This window comes from Lonchura striata, chromosome 13 (genome assembly GCF_050655825.1).
Source record: "Lonchura striata isolate lonStrDom1 chromosome 13, ASM5065582v1, whole genome shotgun sequence".
Taxonomy (NCBI): domain Eukaryota; kingdom Metazoa; phylum Chordata; class Aves; order Passeriformes; family Estrildidae; genus Lonchura; species Lonchura striata.
The window spans coordinates 20,591,109-20,609,822 of NC_140715.1; the positions used below are offsets into that span (position 1 = coordinate 20,591,109).

Below are 18,714 nucleotides of genomic sequence, written 5' to 3' on the forward strand. Positions count from 1 at the left end.
CAGCTGAGTTGTCATCTCATTCACTATATTTTGATATGTCTTTAAGCTACAGGAAATGTGATAGGTGTGTTTCCTTGAAAGAGAAGAGGAAAAAAAAACACCTCAAACTGCAGGGTAGTCATTCCTCTAGACTCTACAGATTATATTGTGGAAGAAACTCTCAGCATTTTAGTATATGAGCTACAAAAATTAAGGTCAAACTTAAAAAGTATTTATCACTCAGTATGCACTATAAAAACCTAAGTGTTCTTGAGAGCCCGACCACTTGTTTTCAAAGTCGTCTCTTGAAAACCTGTAACTTGTCTGTGAAAAGAGTCAGAGCTTACCTCATCCAGATCATCATCTGGGGTTGCTGGTGTCCTGTCTGTTCTATATGAGGCCACAGAGGATGTTTCAGAATCCATAGAATCATCATCATACCCAAAAACTGTATCCACCACATGTCTCTATAGAAGGAAAAGCATGATTTCTGAACCTTCATGTAAACTTGTAGCATGTGTTCTAGAGAGCAGCAGAGGGGGAAATTGCTAGTTACTTAAAAGATGAGGTGTGAAAAGTGAACAGTGGGCTACCCCTGCAATTACCATCTTTAAACAAACTCAAAGGAAATCCACTGAAGATCAGGTCTTGTGCTGGTGGAGAATAAGTTTGTTGAATAATTTTTCTGAGGGTCTGTCTCAGTCTAACTGGAAAACATAATGTGAGCAGCAACATGCCAGAGGAAAAGTCTCTGCCCTTACAGGAAGGCAGGAGAATTGTTTGTTAACCATGAAGCTCTTCGGAAGACAGCTATCAACATGCAAAGTGTAATGTAGTGTGCAAAGGTTACACCGTAAGGAGCTGAAAACACATGTAGAATAGGCAGCCCCCTTTCTTCTCTCACAGACACTGCTGATACTTTTAATGTCTGGGTGCTTCTCTTACTGATATTGCTGTTGGACTATATGAGTGAAAGCTATGCTAATCCAAAACTAATGTGAAGGAACTTTTATTGCATCTTTCTAGGACTACAGTAACTGGCACATGTTATAAACAATTGCTCATGCTCCATAGTTTGGTTGTATGCCTGACACGTCGCTATTGCCTATTTCATAGCTGAATAAAATCAAATTCAAACTGTGAGACATGTCCTGTGAAGACACAGATGCTTGACCCTGCAGGCTTGGTTGCAGGGTACAGATTTGAGTATTTAAATACTCAGCTTATGGGTAATTCTGAAGACAAACTGATCAATGAGGAATTAAGATGCACTTCTTCTTAGCAACGTCGTTCACTTTGTTGACAGGTTAAACCTTCTAAACCTGAAGTTTGAATCACACAAAAAACATATACCAAACATATCAATTAGCTTTTGCATATATTAGAATTTTTGCTCATTGTGTTGTCAAGTGAAAACAATTGCCATATTCTCCAATGTTATAGTCTCTAGTTTGGAAATAAAATTTACTGATGGAAATACTATTTGGCTCTTGTTGTCTGCTATACACCACTTCATGACCCACACAGAAACACTGTGATGACACAGCTAAGATTTACTGAAATTTCCAGTGTGTAGACAGTGCTGTGTGACTTTCTCAGAATGTGGCTGATGCACTAAGGGATGTCCTTGGAGGACTGAGTGCAACCAAGTAACCCATATTTCCACTTTTTGGAGATGGGATGTGAATGCTGCAAACTCATGCTTCACATCTAGCTGATTAAGGAGCTATGTGAACTACTCCTGACTACTCAGCTCTAAAATTGTTGTAAATTATACCAGCTTTGGACTTAACCCAATTCAGGGTGATTCAAAGGTTAGTCAAAGGCATGTGGAACTGAGCAGGAATTACAGTATCTCAGGCAGAAATTTCCACCTGAAGAATAGAGATGCACAAGGATTTGGTTTTAGTCCATATGTTCTGTGAAAAACAGATTTTAGGAAAAAAATTGGGAAAGTCTCTGATAATGTAAATACCTCTCAGCATAACAGACCCTGAGACCAATAGTTATAGAAACCAAATGGAAGGACAATTATTACTACTGAGTGGGGTGGGGGGAGTGGGGCTGAGGCAGGGGAGCCGTGGGAAGGACGACAGGTGGGACAGGAGCCCCATTTTGCTGAAAATAAAATAGCTGCACACCCTTAACAGAATTTCAAAGTGGATTTAAAAAGCTCTCCCAAAGTAACTAAGGAATTTATAAACCTGATCACTAAAGCAGATTGTTATAATCCACAAAGCTCTCTTTAATCAGATTGCTAAAGTGTGTTTTTCTACACAGCCTACTTGAACACTGTAAATAAGAAAAAAATTTTCATCTTACCTTGATTGGTTTTGAGCTCCTTTTATGCTTTCTCCGACGAATGAGTTTCTCCCTGTCCTAGAAATTAAGATTAAAATGTTACTCTCTCTTCTCTTCTTTGCAACTGACAGATGGCCAAATATATGGAGGAAATAAATAACAGAAGTTCCAGTGACTCCCTATATATGTTCAAACAGGAATCTGATTCCAGGTAGAAGGAATGATTCATATCCAAATCTGTATGTGCATCAGATGAAAACCACCTGAAAAAAGCCTTTGTGCATTTGCCTTGAGCAACTGTCAAACAACAGGAGCCGATGGGATTGCCCTCTAAAATCACTGGGAGGCCTGGTGCATGGGTTTGGGCACTGTACAAGGGGCTGTCTGCCTTCCCTGATGAGAAGATGGTGTCTCAAAGTCCTTAAATGATGGGCGTGTTGATCTCACCATTCCTAGCAATGATATCTCAGAAGAGACAACAGCCTGTTTTGGAATCTTTCTCCTCAGTATCATAATGCAAAGTTCACTGACAAAGGAATTGTCAGCATTAAATGACAGTAGAACTGGAAACCCACTGTCTAGCTGTACATGCTCTTCCAGCAAAAGATATGGCACTGTGGGTCAGCCTCTTGTTAAAGGAACTTTTTAAGCACGACTTGGTTAAAATGGTAAAACACCTCGGCACAGCCCTGCCTTGTGAACATGCAGGTACCTTCCCAAGCTCCACAGCTCTTAGACTGCATTCCTTTCTGGAGCTCAATTCACAGTGTTTTGGTTTTAGTTGTAGGGCTGATGCTTCACTACAAATTCAGCAAACTGCACACATGCACACCTACATCTAAACATCTGCAGATCTTAAAAGCAGGTACGGTATTAACGCTCAGACCTCTAGTTATAAGAAGAAATACTGTCAGTGTTAAACTGTACACAGCAATCATTCCCCATTTCCTTGTGCTTTGGACATACCCTTGTTAACTCATCAATTATGTTCTGCTGTTCTATAACCTGAAGCTTTAAAAATTCAGTTTCTTGCTCCTCATTAGCCTGATCCAGGTCATTGAGAGATCTTAATTTCTTTAGAGGAGGATGTGATGTTATTTTTTCTCTCTGTGGTAAGAAGAAAAGATAAAAGAGATAAAATAAGATTCAGCAATTAAAAGACTACCTTTCAGTTAAAAACTAAGCATCACCTTTCATTTAAGATATACAGATCTTTAAATATGCTTCATCTACACCACTTTTTTATTCATGTCCATCAGCACTTCTTAACAATAAAATAGCACAGCAAGGCTGAATTCTTCAACCAGAACAACAAAGCTTTATCTAATTTGTTACCATGTGAAAATACAACCTCTACAGCCCTTAAAGGTCACATACCATAGCTCTTCCTTGGCCATGAATCAAGATGCCCCCACATATGGCAAATAGTTAAACATGTCCAGTGGGTAGGCAAATAGTATCTACTCTCACAACCCCATGTCCTTACTGATATTCAGTGTAGGACCATACACAGTAAGGCAATGGACATGCCTTACTCATGTGAAAGTCACACCAGGAGGAAAGGCAAAAACTGTGGTAGCAGATCTATTTTAACTACAGGTCAACATCCTGCCTGCTCCTGAGCATATGTGGGAAAGGAGATGGCTAAAATGTGTGAGAATTGCTTTAGCCACCGACAGCTTGTCAACTTTTTGTGATTTGGGCATCCATAGTGTGAAGAGCAGATGTCAGGGAGCTAACTGAGCACATGTACACTGTGTCCACAGATATGCACCAGTGGTGCTGCCCACTGATGCCTAATGCATGCAGATTCCCAAGTCCTTTTCCCTTGGCTGTGGGAGACTCCAAGGGACTGTGATCTGCACTACCACAGCTGTGGAAGAATAATTCTGACCCATGACACCGGCAATAAGTTTATCTGTCTTTTAGGATTGGGTAAATTGCAGAGTCTTTAAGTGGATTAACCGTGTAACACTAAAGTCTTTTTTTCTGTGGGACAGGAAAGTGAATCTGATCACCTCTGCCCAATCAGCAGGAAAGCTGTTCCCATTGCAGGGCACTTAGCCTGCTCAGGACAGTGGCTAGTACAGGGCAGGGCAAGGTCCATGAACACTTCTAGCAAGGGAAATCATCTCAGCCTGCCAGCCTACATATAGCAACCCAGAACATCCACCTCCTTTTTCATTAATGCCAAAGCCACAGCAGTGCATGTGTAGGAGCATAAGGCCTGGAAGCAGACTGATAATCAAGGCAATCCCATCTGAAGGGTATACAGACATAACTGTTTTGACCCCACTTCATATGGCCCTGACATGGGAAATGTATTGCCCTAACCAAATTTAAACACCACCATTCTCCCTTTCCCCTATCCACATACCATGTGTATGTTTTATGGAAAGATTCTATGTGCTTAGTGCCTTACCAGCAGTTTACTTTGTCATCATCATCTCCAAAAGGAACGTGTACATGATGCAAGAACATCATTCTGGCTGAAAACATCATTCTTAACAGTTTCCTTTTTGAGTTCCAGATAAAAAATAGCTCAGTAGGACATGCCTCAATGATATATCATTTTCCTCTTCCTTTTTTTTTAAATTATTGAAACTCAATATTCTAACTTTGAAAATACAATTAAAGACTGTGATTATGCATTCATGTAAATATATTGCCCATGTATGCATAATACAATGTTATGGTATATAAATCTATAATAATACAGACCGAACTATGGCTGTATCTTAGCAATAGTATTACACATTATATACAATGCATATTCTCTATTCATATACATCATGCACCATGCAGATGTGGCTACCAATGCACAGATCCTCCAGTAATACCAATTCTGCTCTTCAGCACCAACCATTTCTATATTTTCTTTAGTGACTGCTTTGAGTTTATCTTCCATGCGCTGCAAAGACTGCATAAGTTCATCATTTCTCTTCGTGAGGCACTTGTTCTTTTCCAGAAGAGGTTTACATTGTTTCTCAGCTTCTCGGACACGCTTCAACTGGATTGATAATAGCAATTAATAATTGTCATGAGAGATATGTGAATATACTTGTAATTTGCAATCTTGACATCTATTTTGCAATTATGACATAAAGTACACTAATGCTGGCTAAAGTGATATGAAAGGAGTGCATTAAAACTTCTAGCTCAGGAATAAAAAAGCCCATCAAGAGTTAAATTTATCACTCTCATCCTTAAGCAGAGAAGTAGGAATATAAACAGGTTAAATAGCCAGGATCCTGATTCAACATACAGATATAACCACAAAGTAAACAATCAGATAAAGGAAGCAATTCACAGCTGTCAATTCTTCCTAGACTCAGTACTTCACTATTTTCAACCTGATCAAATACTGGACTACACACCTAACAGACATTATTTCATTTACAAGGTAAGTCTCACTGTGCACAAGGTAAGTCACCAAGCACGTGCTGCTTATAAGGAGAGAACAGAAGCATTCACACAGAATCCTACAAGCCTTTCTGCCTCAACCTCTGCTGTGATTTTCTACTCAGATAATTTCAATGAAATTAACTGTTTTATTCTAGGATAAAAAGTCCTCCTCAGCCTCCTGAGTGATGGGCCTGATGGATGGACAAGGTATATTCACTGCCAGCTTTATCCTTGAATTCTCCCTCTCTCTGCCCTTCCCCATTGCTCTCAACCTCCTCTGTCTGCCAGTGCAAAAGCTCACATACCAGCTCATTTCGCTCATCAACAAGCAACGTGTTCCGGTCTTCCAGCTTCCGGATGGTGGCATTCAGCTCTGCTATCCTCTTCTGGTTTCTGCGCAAGTCCTGTGCACAGGCAGCAATGTCATACAGTTACTGATTCTCTTCAAAATACATGCTTGGAAAGAGAATCCTTAAAAACACACACCAGTCAACCTAAGATGTCATCATCAACAAATTACCTTTAGGGACTTTCACAGTACTGAATATGTTAGCAAATATATATATATATTTAGGAAGAAGTATCTGGTTTGGGGATACTTCAACTGAAAATTTTAAACCATTTTAAAAAAATTAAGAGAAAAACAGATGATAAATTTTTATGACAGAGATAAAAAAGCTGAAATATTCTAATTTTTATTGCCTTTTCCTGTAGATTGCTTCTATTTGCTGAATCACTACCTCAGGTGAAAAAGCCAGGTCAACCCTTTCTGTATCAATTACATTTACTTTCTTATTTCTCATTTGTATACATGTAAACATGCTTTTAAATATGCATTGCTTGTGTAAACATATTCCCTGTAGTCACACAATGGGTGATTTGTGTGCTTTGTGAATGACACCCAAGGGCTGTTTGTGGGAAACAAAGAGGAAGAGCTCCTAAGGGTCTCAAAGATTCTCCACGCCCAGCGTTTTCCTTGCCCCTCTCTGCTCATCCTTGTAATTCTATGTGCTTTTGAGGATCTATGTTACCCAGGTAGTGAGGTTCATCAATGATTCTTTCAAAGAGGCACTGATTATTTAGGATATTTATATCTGTGACTAGAACAACTGATGAAAACCAGTAGTACAAAGTTTTGTCCAACTAGCATGCCCTCTAAAGACTCTGTGGACATTAACTTGTCTGTGATGAATGAGTGGCAATGTTTTCCTAGGGCCTGAGAAGGTATGTCAGCAAGAAACACACATCCATGCTACTGTTTTGCAGGGACCAGTAAAACCTGCATACAGGGCTGCTGCAGTGCTCCGAACCATCGCCAGCTCTTCCTGGGATCTCTCTCTTGGGGCTGCTCATGTTGCACTCTGCCTCCTTCACCAAAAAGAGCTGTTCATCCAGAGCTTCCTTTTGCAGCTGCAGCTTCTGCACATAGCCTGTCTGTGTCTCCAGTTCTTTCTCCAATGAAAATATGATCCTGTCTTTAGCCTTGATCTCATCCATCTGAATGAAAGAAACACCAGAACAATATTACTGTGTGAAGACAACAGCATTCCTCCAGTTCGTACTGTATGATTTACTTAAGAGCAGTGATCACCCCTCAAACCTGCTCTACCATACTGTATCAGGCCTGTAAAGCAACACAGTCTGAGCCATACCCATACCTTGGCACAGAAGCACATTCATTGAGTATTTTGGCAACACGAGAATACACCTCTATAATGGAGACTGTAAACTGGAGGTGGAGAAGGGGGTATCATTCTTGACAGTTTAAATTCCCATTTATTTTACTTAATTGTCAATTCTTGAATTCCAGTTTTCAAGCTAAACTTTCTACCCTTACAAGCAGGTCCAGCTCTCCACATGACATTGTGTCCTGGTTCTGGCCAGGACAAGATTAATTTTTGCAATAGCCAGAGGTTATTCTATATCATCTCATGTCATTTTCTGGGGATGGGGAAAGGGATCCTTCTGCATAAGGGTAGCATGGCTGTGGTCAGGTCACAGGTGCCATGCTGAGCATTTTGCATGTAAGCTGCTCTCCTCTCTCATGTGCATATCTCATTGCTGTTTCCAGTCAAGTGGTCTTACTTCAATTCATGATCTCATCTTTACCTTTTCTGCCTCCAATTCTCCTCTCTAGACCACTGAGGAAATGGGGAGTGAACAAGTGTCAGTATGGTTTGGAAAGTCTAAGTGGGAGCAAAATTGGGACGTTTCTAAACCATGACACAGGGAAACAATGCAACCTGCACCTTTTCTGGTGTGGGCTTCTTTTTGTTCATTTTCCACAGTAATTACTGAAGGCTCCACCAAGGCCAACCCAAAAGATATATCCTCTCCTGCCATGGTTTATTGTGTTTAGGATATCATAACACAGGCTGGAGAAACCAAAACACTGCAAGTGCAGATGCAAATGCTCTTTATCTAACCCTTTGCACTTTTCATGCATTAATAAATCAGAGAGCCAAATCCTTATGGATTAGGCCAATCACTCTCTTAATTTAAGCTGTTAATTGCCGTAACAGTGTTACAGCTGACTCACCATGATCTATTTATTCCTGACAAACAACAGTGAGAAATCTGTAATACTTTTTCAAGGTGAGTTGCATTGCAAAGATCTGTTATGCAGAAAAAGCTAAGAGACACAAAAGGCAAACTCAGTGCAGCCTAAGAGAACACATGAACTGTTTTGATTACTGACCAGGCGTCGAATATCCCTTTCACTCTCCCATTTGATCTTGGAAATGGCCTCTTGGTGGGACTGATGCTCACTCCGAAGATCGCCTGCCTTGATCTTGTCAGCCTGGATCATATTGTTAAGGGCCTCATCTACCTGCTTTTTGGCAGACTTCAGTTCAGTAATTTCCTGCAGAAGCTTAAGGCGCTCAGAGTCAAACTGTTTCCTGGCCTCTTCCCGAGCCTCAATAGTCAGCGCTGTCCGTACTTTATCACTGCTCCCATCCCGCAGTGCGCACAGCGCCGACTTCAGGCGCTGGATTTCACTGTCTCGGACTTTCACCATTCTCGTCATCTCCTGCTCGTGCTGCTTGATGAGGTTCTCCCTCACAGCCTGCAGCTCCTTCATTTTCTCCTCATGGAGTTTGGCTTTTAGCTCTGTGATCTGCACAGTCTGCTTGCGTTGCTCCACTTCGCGGATACGCTTCGTTTCTTGAGTCTTTTCTCTTTCAAGTTTAGCAACCTACATTGAGATAAAATGAAAGTCATCTGCTGCCAATGTAACATTAACAAAACAAGCCCACCCAGACACATCCATGTCAAACTGAGAAAAAACCCCACTGAGACCCCAGACAATCCTCCATGCTCCTAAAACAAAATATAGGCCAGCTCCTGAGGTATTCACGTAGATTACACTGTCTTTACTCAAACAAAAACCCTGTCTTCTCCAGGTGTCCTGCCTCACACAATGATGCTACATGTACTTTTAATATTTCCTTGTGAAATAAGACTCCGTATATATGTGTGCATTTGTCTAAAAGCTTTTTAGCCCAGCAGCCAAATTCACCAGAAAATTGGAGGGCTCAGAAAAAGCAAAATTCCTACAACTTTCACATACTGCCCCATTTGAGGGCCAGAGATTTCTCCAACTTGTAGCTCAGTAAAATGGAGTCTTTTCCACAGAAGCCACAGGACATCAGCAAATGTTATAAGTTGGGAAAGAATCAGACCAATTATTTAGGAGAGTTGTGTGGCCTCTGTTGAATTCTGTGGTACTATTTTTTCCACGTGTTTGTCTTATTTAGCAGACACTTTTATTTAAAATCAAACTCTCTCACCTTAGATTTCTCCTGATGCAGCTCAATTTGAATGTCTGTTAGCTTAGTCCTGAGTTCCTCATTGGCAGCCTGTAGGGCAACAATCAGCGCCTCAGGCTTTTCGCCCTTGCTCCGTCCTTTTTTTGACATTTTTTTTATCAGAGAGTCCACGTGTTTATTTCAAATATGGATTGCCATCTTTTTCTGATCCTTTCAGTGTCAGTTAGTTCAGCAACTATTGTGTGACATTCCTTAAGGTCCTAGACTCAGCTGCTTTGGAAGCCCTGTGAGAAATAAGACATACTATTATCTGTCAGCAGACACTGCATCTGGACCACTCACACGCTTACAGAAGACAACAGAGCGCTCCCATCTCCAAAATACTGCAATTTTTGTCTGAAAACCTACACGGCAGACCCCAGCACAATAATGCTTCTGAACACCAGTCTGGCACACCTGTGGGAATTCCATGTTTGCCCTTTTCTGTTCTCAGAAAGAGGTGCTTTGCATTGAAGACAGGTGTTCATTTACCACAAAGATTAGTGCTACCAAGAATACAAGACTGGAAGGGACGGGTGATTTACTCCAATCCTTGCAGTCTGAGGTAACCACCAACCAGACATTTTAGTCTCAAGGACCTACCAACAATAACATTCTCAACCCCTTCCCAACCCCTGATCCTCTTCAAGATCCTGTGCCAAACTCAAAGACTCACTACAGCACTGCTACCATCTGCCACAAGAGGAAAAGGCAAGTGAAGTCCTCAATCGGCATTCCAGGTCTCTGAGGAAGCAGAAAACTAATAACATGCAAGGGCCTGTTCAGGACTAGAAATTGTCCCCATGGAGTGAGAAATGAGTGCCTATGCCTTTTGGAGGATTAAGATCCTAATTTACAAATGAGGCAAGAAATGACAGTATCACACTGTAATCTACCAATTGGGGCTTTAACATCTGGTTATTAACAAATAAAATAAAATTCTGGATAAACATCATCATTATCCCTGTATTCATTTTAATTTTATAGCATTATTATTCCCATTTGTGGCCACTAGCTGAGAGAATGTTTCGAGATCTGGTGTATCAGTTTGGAGATGGGCAAAGCACTGAAACATTAAGACTGCAAAGAATAAGACAGAGAACAGTGTAGTGGTAGTGGTGAAACCTTCCAGCAATAATGATTAGTTCTCCAGTGCTAGATTTCAGGCAAGCTTTCCACTGTTACTGTCAGGTTGCACATTAATTTTTAAGTAAAGAGACCTCCAAATATGAAAGGCTGTTTATATAAAAAGACTTGCACACATCAGTGGAAGGAAGGACAAGAAAAGTACTTAATGTCCCTGTGTCCCATGAGGGAATTTTGAGGCTGTTTCAACAAGTCCAACCAAACGGTCATCTGAAGGCATTTCCTGCAGCACTTTACTCGCCGCTGTTCTTCTTTACAGCACTACAATGACAGCATCAGGACATTTCTACAGCAGCTTAATACTAAAGCTGAATGAGAAAGATCACTTGCAAGCTGTAGGCCACTTTCCCTGTCATGTTCCAGCTGTGGAGAGCTGTTTGTACAACCGAGAGCATCCACAAACCTTGTTTAGGCAGAACAAGCATATGGGATCTGCCATCAGTATCACAAAGCAGGCAAAGTACAGTAACAAATCTCCTGTTATGTATGGTGATACAGTCAATAGGGAAACTCAGATGCATTTCAGAACAAAAGGTTCTGTTTCAGCAATAGTATTTCCTTTCAAAGTCAGACAAGCAATCTCACACACTAAAAATTTCTCAAAATTAAGGCTGTCCCCCCAGTTAGTTATTACATACCATAGGGGTACGAGCAAAACTCGTAGTCTCTGCCCGACAATCTTACAACTTGTTCAAATATCCAATTCACTTACTGTGAACCAAGTACTTTCCAAAACACAGAGAAACTTGTCCCTTTTCTAACACCAGATGCTGCTGTCCATTTCGACTGCACACCATGATTCTGTACCACAGCCATCACAGTCCTTTACTCTTAATGCATCTCCCAGCAGGACTCATTACAGAAGAGTATGCAAATAGCTGTACATTTATAGCAAGTAGAAAGACTGCTAATTATGCAACAGCTGCCCAATATGAGAACCACCAAATGCAAGAGGCATCTGAAATTGCAAAACTCATAGAAAACACTTGTGTGAAATAACTTTACAGGAGAACCACTGCAAAACTGGTTCCAGCCTCATAATAAGAAGTTCCAATCTTATAGAATAGATAGCAAATTGCCTACCCAAATACAGTTTAAAAAAATCATACTTGAAATATGAAGAAATGCCTGTAGCTGAAAACCACTTTACCAGTCTGTACAGTGCTAAAGTGAAAGGGACCTTCGCCATTGACTGGAACAGGAGCAAAAACAGGAGACCAATATGCCTGACATGATACCCAAATCCATAACATGTACTTAGAGATGAGCCTGGGGATTCAGAAAAAAAGAAGGAAAAAGAATTCCATTAACTCTTAGAATCTTAATCAGCCATACTGCCTTTCATCTTGATGAATGAATAAATTAATGTACGCATGTTTCTTCTTGCTTTTAACAATGCCCTATAATTGTACCAGAATGCTGCAGTGATGGGTATTTAGGATGGGCTGAGAATTCATAGCTCTGATCTAAGAACACTTCAGCAGTGTTAAGCAGTATCCAGACTATTCATAATAACACATCTTAATTTTCTTTCCCGAGAAAGATACAGAGAAGCACCATTTTGCCCAATGAACTTTTAAATATGAAATAAGATTTAAAGTAAAGCATAACTGAACAGTTCCCTTTGTTGCATAGGTGCTATCTGCTCTAGGTGTTTGTTGAAGATGGCATGAGCACCCAACTCTTATCTCTGCTGAGTAACCTCTCTGGTTTGGATGCTTGGGCTCTTTTCAGTGTCTCTCCAGCTCTCTTTACCACAGACTTGGAGGTTAAAAGACACATACTGTAATCATAGGTGTGTGGCATACTAGACTGAGAGTCAAATGGAAATAACTTGGACTACAGTAGACAAGACTCTGCAGGACAAGCTGGAGAGAAGAATAGAAAATATTCACTGACAGATGTTGCATGATGAATGTAATTGCACTACAGTTCAAAGTGGTGATTTATTAAGTCCCAGGCACAGCTCTCTAGAACAACTGTGATTAAAAGCATGAGTTACATTATTTTAGCATTACATCATAATTCAGCATGTCAACATCAACCCAAAAACTCAGCTCAGACTTGACAAACAGCTCTTCAGGACAAATCCTAACCACCCTCTGATTTTGACTGCACAAAAATCACTGTATTGTAGTTAGATTTCTAATCAATACCATAATTTTCATGAATATTAAAATACCTGCTGAACTGAGCTCACAATATGCCTTGGATATGAGGCTCTACACAAGGAATATGGGATGAATCCAGTGCTTCTAGACTGCTCATGCTAAAATTACCACTGGCCCTTGCTCTAAAACATGAACCAAAAAAACCCTATCCAAGCTGGTGACTCCATGGAAACAGTAAAAAGGGTACAGAAGCATTATTGTTACCCGCAGCAAAACGAAGCAGATTAAAACAATATCTAGTATTTTGTGGCTAAAATACCATCTGTCTCTTTCTCACAGTTATTTTCCTAGAAGCTGGCATAATACAATGCACACTGAGAACACTAACAGTGCTAAAAAAAATCCTGCCCTATCCCAAAAGCAAGTGGACACTTTTCAGAATCAGTACTTTTCAGCATAAGATGCAAATGGATACTGAGTGAAGGCTCTACTTAAGAATGGCCGGATTGTCAGAACAAGGAAAAGCTCTAACAACCTGCTCAGCTCACTGCAAGTTGGGGGCCTAACAAAACATTTTAGTGGTTTTGTACTTTGTGCATTATTTCATGCACCATCTAGAAGAGAAACACTGCAATTCATGGAGTTTATCGTATCAAGCTCTCCCTTTATTTGATTTTAACAACCCAACAAAACCCTCTTTTATTTAATTGAAATGCATATAAACAAGAAAACAACAGAAAGGGAAAGTTCATGCCCCAGATCCTTCTCCTGAAAACCCTTCCTTTTACTTCCAAGGCTGTATGAATGATCACTCATCTTACAGATACCAGAGGAAGGTATCTTACATTCACTACTAAAAATTATCAGATATTTAAGTAATTTCTCTACTTAAAGTAGTAAGGTTAACTTTGGAAGTTTTTTCTATTTTTAGCTCAGCTCTTGATACAGCCAATAAATGCAGACATTGGTTTCAGAACAGATTAAAACAAAAAAAAAAAAACCAACTGTACTCTGGCCTCCCACATTCACTTTTAACAACACAGATCTCTACAATGAACTGTCTTCTTTTTTTCAATACCTTACTTCCAACTAGATTACTACCTTCTCGCAGTTTCTTATCAACTTGCAGTTCAACATAGCTTCAAAAAACTTATTTTCTTCTCCCACTCTATTGCCATCAATGCCTTAAAAAACCTCATGTACGCATTGCTCTAATTTCACGTGTCCTGTATCCCTCTTGCATTTTCCTTCCATTTTCTGTGAAAAGAATATGGATGTTCCCATTACTGAGGGAAGTTCCACAAAATCAAAGCTAGCAGTTTATCTCTTCACATTAACTTCCTAGAAGAAATGTAAATATATCTTTTAAATTAGTAATTTCTATACATCTTTTAGACTCAAAATACCTCTAAAAATAAAAACAGTACAAAAAATAAAAAACATTACAGTTTTTTTATTTGCGAATTGTTGTGAATCTTACCCTTCTATCATATGAGGAAAGATAGGTTCCTTTGTCATCTCTACAGGCTGTGAACTCTTTAAGAATAGTCTGAAACAACAGAAATCTTTTCCACCAATGTCACATCTCAGCTGAGAAACAAGTACCTGTTATGCTTGGCCTGTGTCTCCCAACAAAACAATCCAAATGAAAACATACCATGCAGCACCACTCGTGCTGACTTAAGTAGCTCTGCTCATAATGGGAAGAACAGAACTTGACAAATAAACAACTAGAATAAAGTGAAGCTCAAATCTAGAATTTATCCTTACAGTTTACTATTTAAAAAGTACCCCTGAAAACTTACAGGATGATATTTAGCTGAACTCTGCTACTTTATAAATGAAAGCAGCAGCTTCCATTTGTATCATGATGACTCCTCCCTAAAAGGTGCTGAGGTGATTTCTCAGCTGGAAAAGGTGTAAGAATGAAACACCACTCACTAGATGCAGCTGAGATGCTGGTTCATACATGATATGACAAAGCACAAAAAGAATTAAGAGGTTTCAATTATAAGGCATTCTGGAGAATGCCCAGTTTTTCATCAAAGCGGAAATCGGAAAAATATTCTGTGGTAATTTTAGAGAGATTTGAATAAGCAATAAGCTATTGTATATCATTTCATATAAATTTCCAAGGACAATGCTTAAATCCTCATTGAGTTCACCTAACATAGGCTACCATGTGGTCACAGACACTCACCACATATGCTAAGAAAACAGCAACATGGAGGTCACATTGCAACCCACAAAAAGCCATGACATAATGCAGAAGGGATCTGCAGGTAGCCTTTCTGGACATGGCTGGGGCAGTCATCCAACCACAGCAAAGGCAGAGATGTTTGTCAGCTCCCCACTGTGCCTCTGAACAAGTACTAGACACAACTATACTTACAGGTCAGATCTTGAAAGCTCTTCCAAACTAATTACGCAATCTTTCCTTAAGTTATAAGCGACCAAAAGTAACCAGTACAATTGTTCTTTCAGGTGTAAATAATCCAATCTTTTTTCACTGCAACAGTCCCCACATACTCTTTGTTCACCTAAGACTTATTGTTACTGATCACAATTTCCTGTCAGAGAGGCAACATGAAAAGGGGATATTATTAAGAGCTATATTAAACAAGGCAGATTCTCAAAAAATTACTGCAGCTCATTTTGTTCATCATCAATGCACAGAGATGGAATAGAGCATCTTACAGAACCTTAAATATTAAGTACAAATAAATAGAGTGAAAAAAACCCCAAGGACTTACCTACAAATAACAGAACATAAAACAAAAATCACATTCATGTTCATGAAAATCTAAGTATATGTAATGTATCAACATCATTATAAGTATTTTTATAACTTTTGTACACCAAGCCTACCCCAAATACATGTCAAACACTATAGTATTGACTCTAACTAATTTCTATCACTTGTAACATTAAGAGTTCTTAGGATTTTGCTTACATCATAGAAATGAAAAATTAAAAGTATTTCTGCACCCACTAAAAAATCAGCTTAGTGAATATTAGCAAACCAGTGCATATACAGGGGGAAAAAAATCCAAAAGCCCCAACTCCACCATTTATTACAACTTTATATGCTCACTCATTACTGGTTACCCTAAACCACCTAGTACCTCAATGCAATTTTCAATAACTGCTTTTTCTTCTTTTCAGTTTTAATTTCCATGTTATTTAGGCCCTTTGTTTACAGTCCATGCAATGTAAGGTTTAACAGGTCTTTCCCTTAAGCACTTTTAGGAATTTCAAAAAATAAACTAATATCTTGAGAAATGGAGTATGGGGTGAAGATATTACCTCCTGGATGGAGATGGAAGGAATGCATAAAATGAAAATGTGAGCCAACATGCATTTTAGCATCAGCTGCCCTCAATTAATTTAAAAAATTCATTATTTTTTATAAAATAATCTGAGATGCCATTATACTTTGCATTATCATTTTTAATATAAAAGAAGATCTGCCATACCATAATAGCTCTTCTATCCTAACAATTTTCTCAAGTACATCAGTCTGCTTTATTATTCACTAGAGTACATTTCATCCAAAGTTAGAAAAGGAACTGTAGTCTATCTGATCTTCATGTACACTCCTTATTTGTAAAACTGTTAACTAAGAAGGTTTCACTGCGCAGCTGTGTACTAAATTGTGTGCTGCACTTGTGTGCCTCTTTCTTGTGAAATGCCACTGTGCGGATGGTCACATAATATCAGTTCACTTTGCTTCTTTTGTGACCATGTGTGGAAACCCAGGGCAGTGGGAATATTTCTCTGTCTGTTCTGGGGTGTCCTGACCCCCAGGGGAGCACTGACTTTGACCCTCAGTAATGGAGAAAACTTCCAAAGCCTCAAGGTGAACTAGAAACCACAAAAGTGTGAAATAGATTGTAGAGATTGTAGATAGTAGTGTAGTATGTCACATGGGTGAGAAATTTAGGTTTCAGGATTTTTAGTATGTTATAGATGGATACAAGATGGAGGGTACAGGGTGTCTCTTCCTTTCTTCTTTCTTCTTCCTCCTTCTTCTTGGGTTTAGGTGGTATCTTGTAATTGGGTAGAAAAATCCACATTGTGGGTCTTTAGGGGTCAGTTATTGGGTTAGAAAGGAAAATAATTTAGGTGTCACTTCTTAATTGGGTAGCTTAGTTTTTGATTCGACTTTAAAGGCTTTGTAACAAGAGATTGTTGGCCGTTTTTGTGCTGTTTTTCCTGCACACAGTCTGGTGCAGACAGTGTGCTGAAGTTTTGATAAGATAATAATAAACAGAAGCTGAAGACCAAAAAAGTCTAATGTGTCTCTGGTTCATGACACAGAACTGCTCCAGGAGGGTCTCCCCTGCCAGGGGAGCCCACAGGGATTTACCCAACTTGGGGACCACAAACTCACAACCATGGCTGACACACACTGTTCAACATTGGGAAATATGATCTTCTAGAGAAAGCGCAGATCCTAAAGTTTACAGGATGAGTGACAGTTTCTCACCAACCCACCAGGGATACAAATGCATGGCAAACAAATCATACAGCATCATCAGTTCTAGCGAGAAGAATTGAAAGCCCATATTCCTGAAAATACTTGCATGTATTATTTTTCCTTTCTAGTTCATTGGATGTTTCAGAGTCCAAACTGCAGACTATGATCCACACTGTTGCGTCATTTCCAAAGAAACTGTGTTTACGCTCATTTGACCTGACAGTGTTCAGTGTGGCCACACCATAGAGCTTTCCAATGGTTCTTCTAGCATGCTGTTGAATTTTCTATTTAGAGGCCTTCCTCCTAGAGCAAAGATTTCCTCATATTTTAAAGGAGAAATTCAAACAGACTTTAAAAGATACAGAAACTAGAAGTACTACCAAAATTACATTTTTCTACCCTCAGAGATTCTGGATTTTGAGAGCTGATTAAGAGAACTGCACAGATGCTTTGCACAGACCTATATAGAGAAGGTAGCAGAGAATCCATCTCTGAAGATGGGAAGACAAATCCGTTATAATCTGATAAAGACCCAACCTTGAAGGGATATAGATTCAGAGAGGAACTTTGAAGATGTTACCTTCTTGGAGGCTATTGATTTCAAAACACATCATGCAAACATGTAATTACAAATTCAAGTAAATAATATTAACATAAATATTTTCAAATTTTGGTTTTTAAAAAAAGCATTTGGTTTTTAGTCTTGTAGTACAAATATTGCATTGCCATGCACAAAGATTAAAGAGATACCTGATTGACACAGAAGATACAACATCACTGGAAAATGTTTCAAAATTAGGGCATCTGGCAAGGGCTATTTTGCTGCCTCACAACTTCACAAAGCAAACGGAAAGCAAAATATTTACCACTATTAAAAATTACCATGACTAAGTAGTGAAAGCATCTTCAGGCTCACACAGTTTGGTTAAAAAGAAGAGGGGAAAATGCCAGAGGTTATAATTAACAAACTACTTGGATTTCAACTGCTCAAGCTACATCTGAGTAACACCAGTCTTACAGCAGTAGAATCCATCTCCACACCTTTGTTACAATTGGAGGACTATTTTTGTAACTTTCTAAACCACAATATCAACTATTTAATGAATTAATAAAAATCAAAATGGAAAAATATTCTGGGCATTGTTCTACGGTTACATTTCACAGCATTTTCCTGACTGAGGAATATGAATATCCTGAGGTCACTTATGCTATGCAGCATCTTTCCAGCTACATTGAGTCTTGAAAGTAAAAAGTCTACCAGAACCCAGCATATATTTACAAATTAAAATAGCCAATGACCTCCTTAAAATACAACCATACACAAACATACATACATAAGCCCCACCTTATGTTCAATTCTTAATGTGCAGGATACCAAAGTTCTTACACAGATTATTTAGCTGAGAATGGCCTCTGAAAGCAGGATTATCAAAAGCCACTGAAAGGCGAAAGGGCCACAGTGCTCAGAAGGGAGGCTGAGTAT

At 39.3% G+C, this 18,714-nt stretch overlaps 1 protein-coding gene across 3 annotated transcripts in view; it reads right to left on the reverse strand.

Moving 5' to 3' along the window:
• The window catches only part of JAKMIP2 (janus kinase and microtubule interacting protein 2), a 39,034-nt gene that overhangs the window by 18,010 nt on the left and 2,310 nt on the right, over nucleotides 1-18,714 (reverse strand). For all 3 annotated transcript variants that reach the window (XR_014958367.1, XM_021543080.3, XM_021543081.3), the window contains exons 2-9: nucleotides 9,477-9,739; nucleotides 8,384-8,881; nucleotides 6,973-7,182; nucleotides 5,991-6,089; nucleotides 5,144-5,290; nucleotides 3,247-3,387; nucleotides 2,302-2,358; nucleotides 327-446 (exon numbers count right to left, since the gene is read on the reverse strand). Coding sequence is in view for 2 of the 3 variants with exons in the window: in XM_021543080.3 (XP_021398755.2) it covers nucleotides 327-446; nucleotides 2,302-2,358; nucleotides 3,247-3,387; nucleotides 5,144-5,290; nucleotides 5,991-6,089; nucleotides 6,973-7,182; nucleotides 8,384-8,881; nucleotides 9,477-9,605 (1,401 nt within the window). In the remaining variant the exon portion in view is untranslated. The remainder of the gene's footprint in view (nucleotides 1-326; nucleotides 447-2,301; nucleotides 2,359-3,246; nucleotides 3,388-5,143; nucleotides 5,291-5,990; nucleotides 6,090-6,972; nucleotides 7,183-8,383; nucleotides 8,882-9,476; nucleotides 9,740-18,714) is intronic.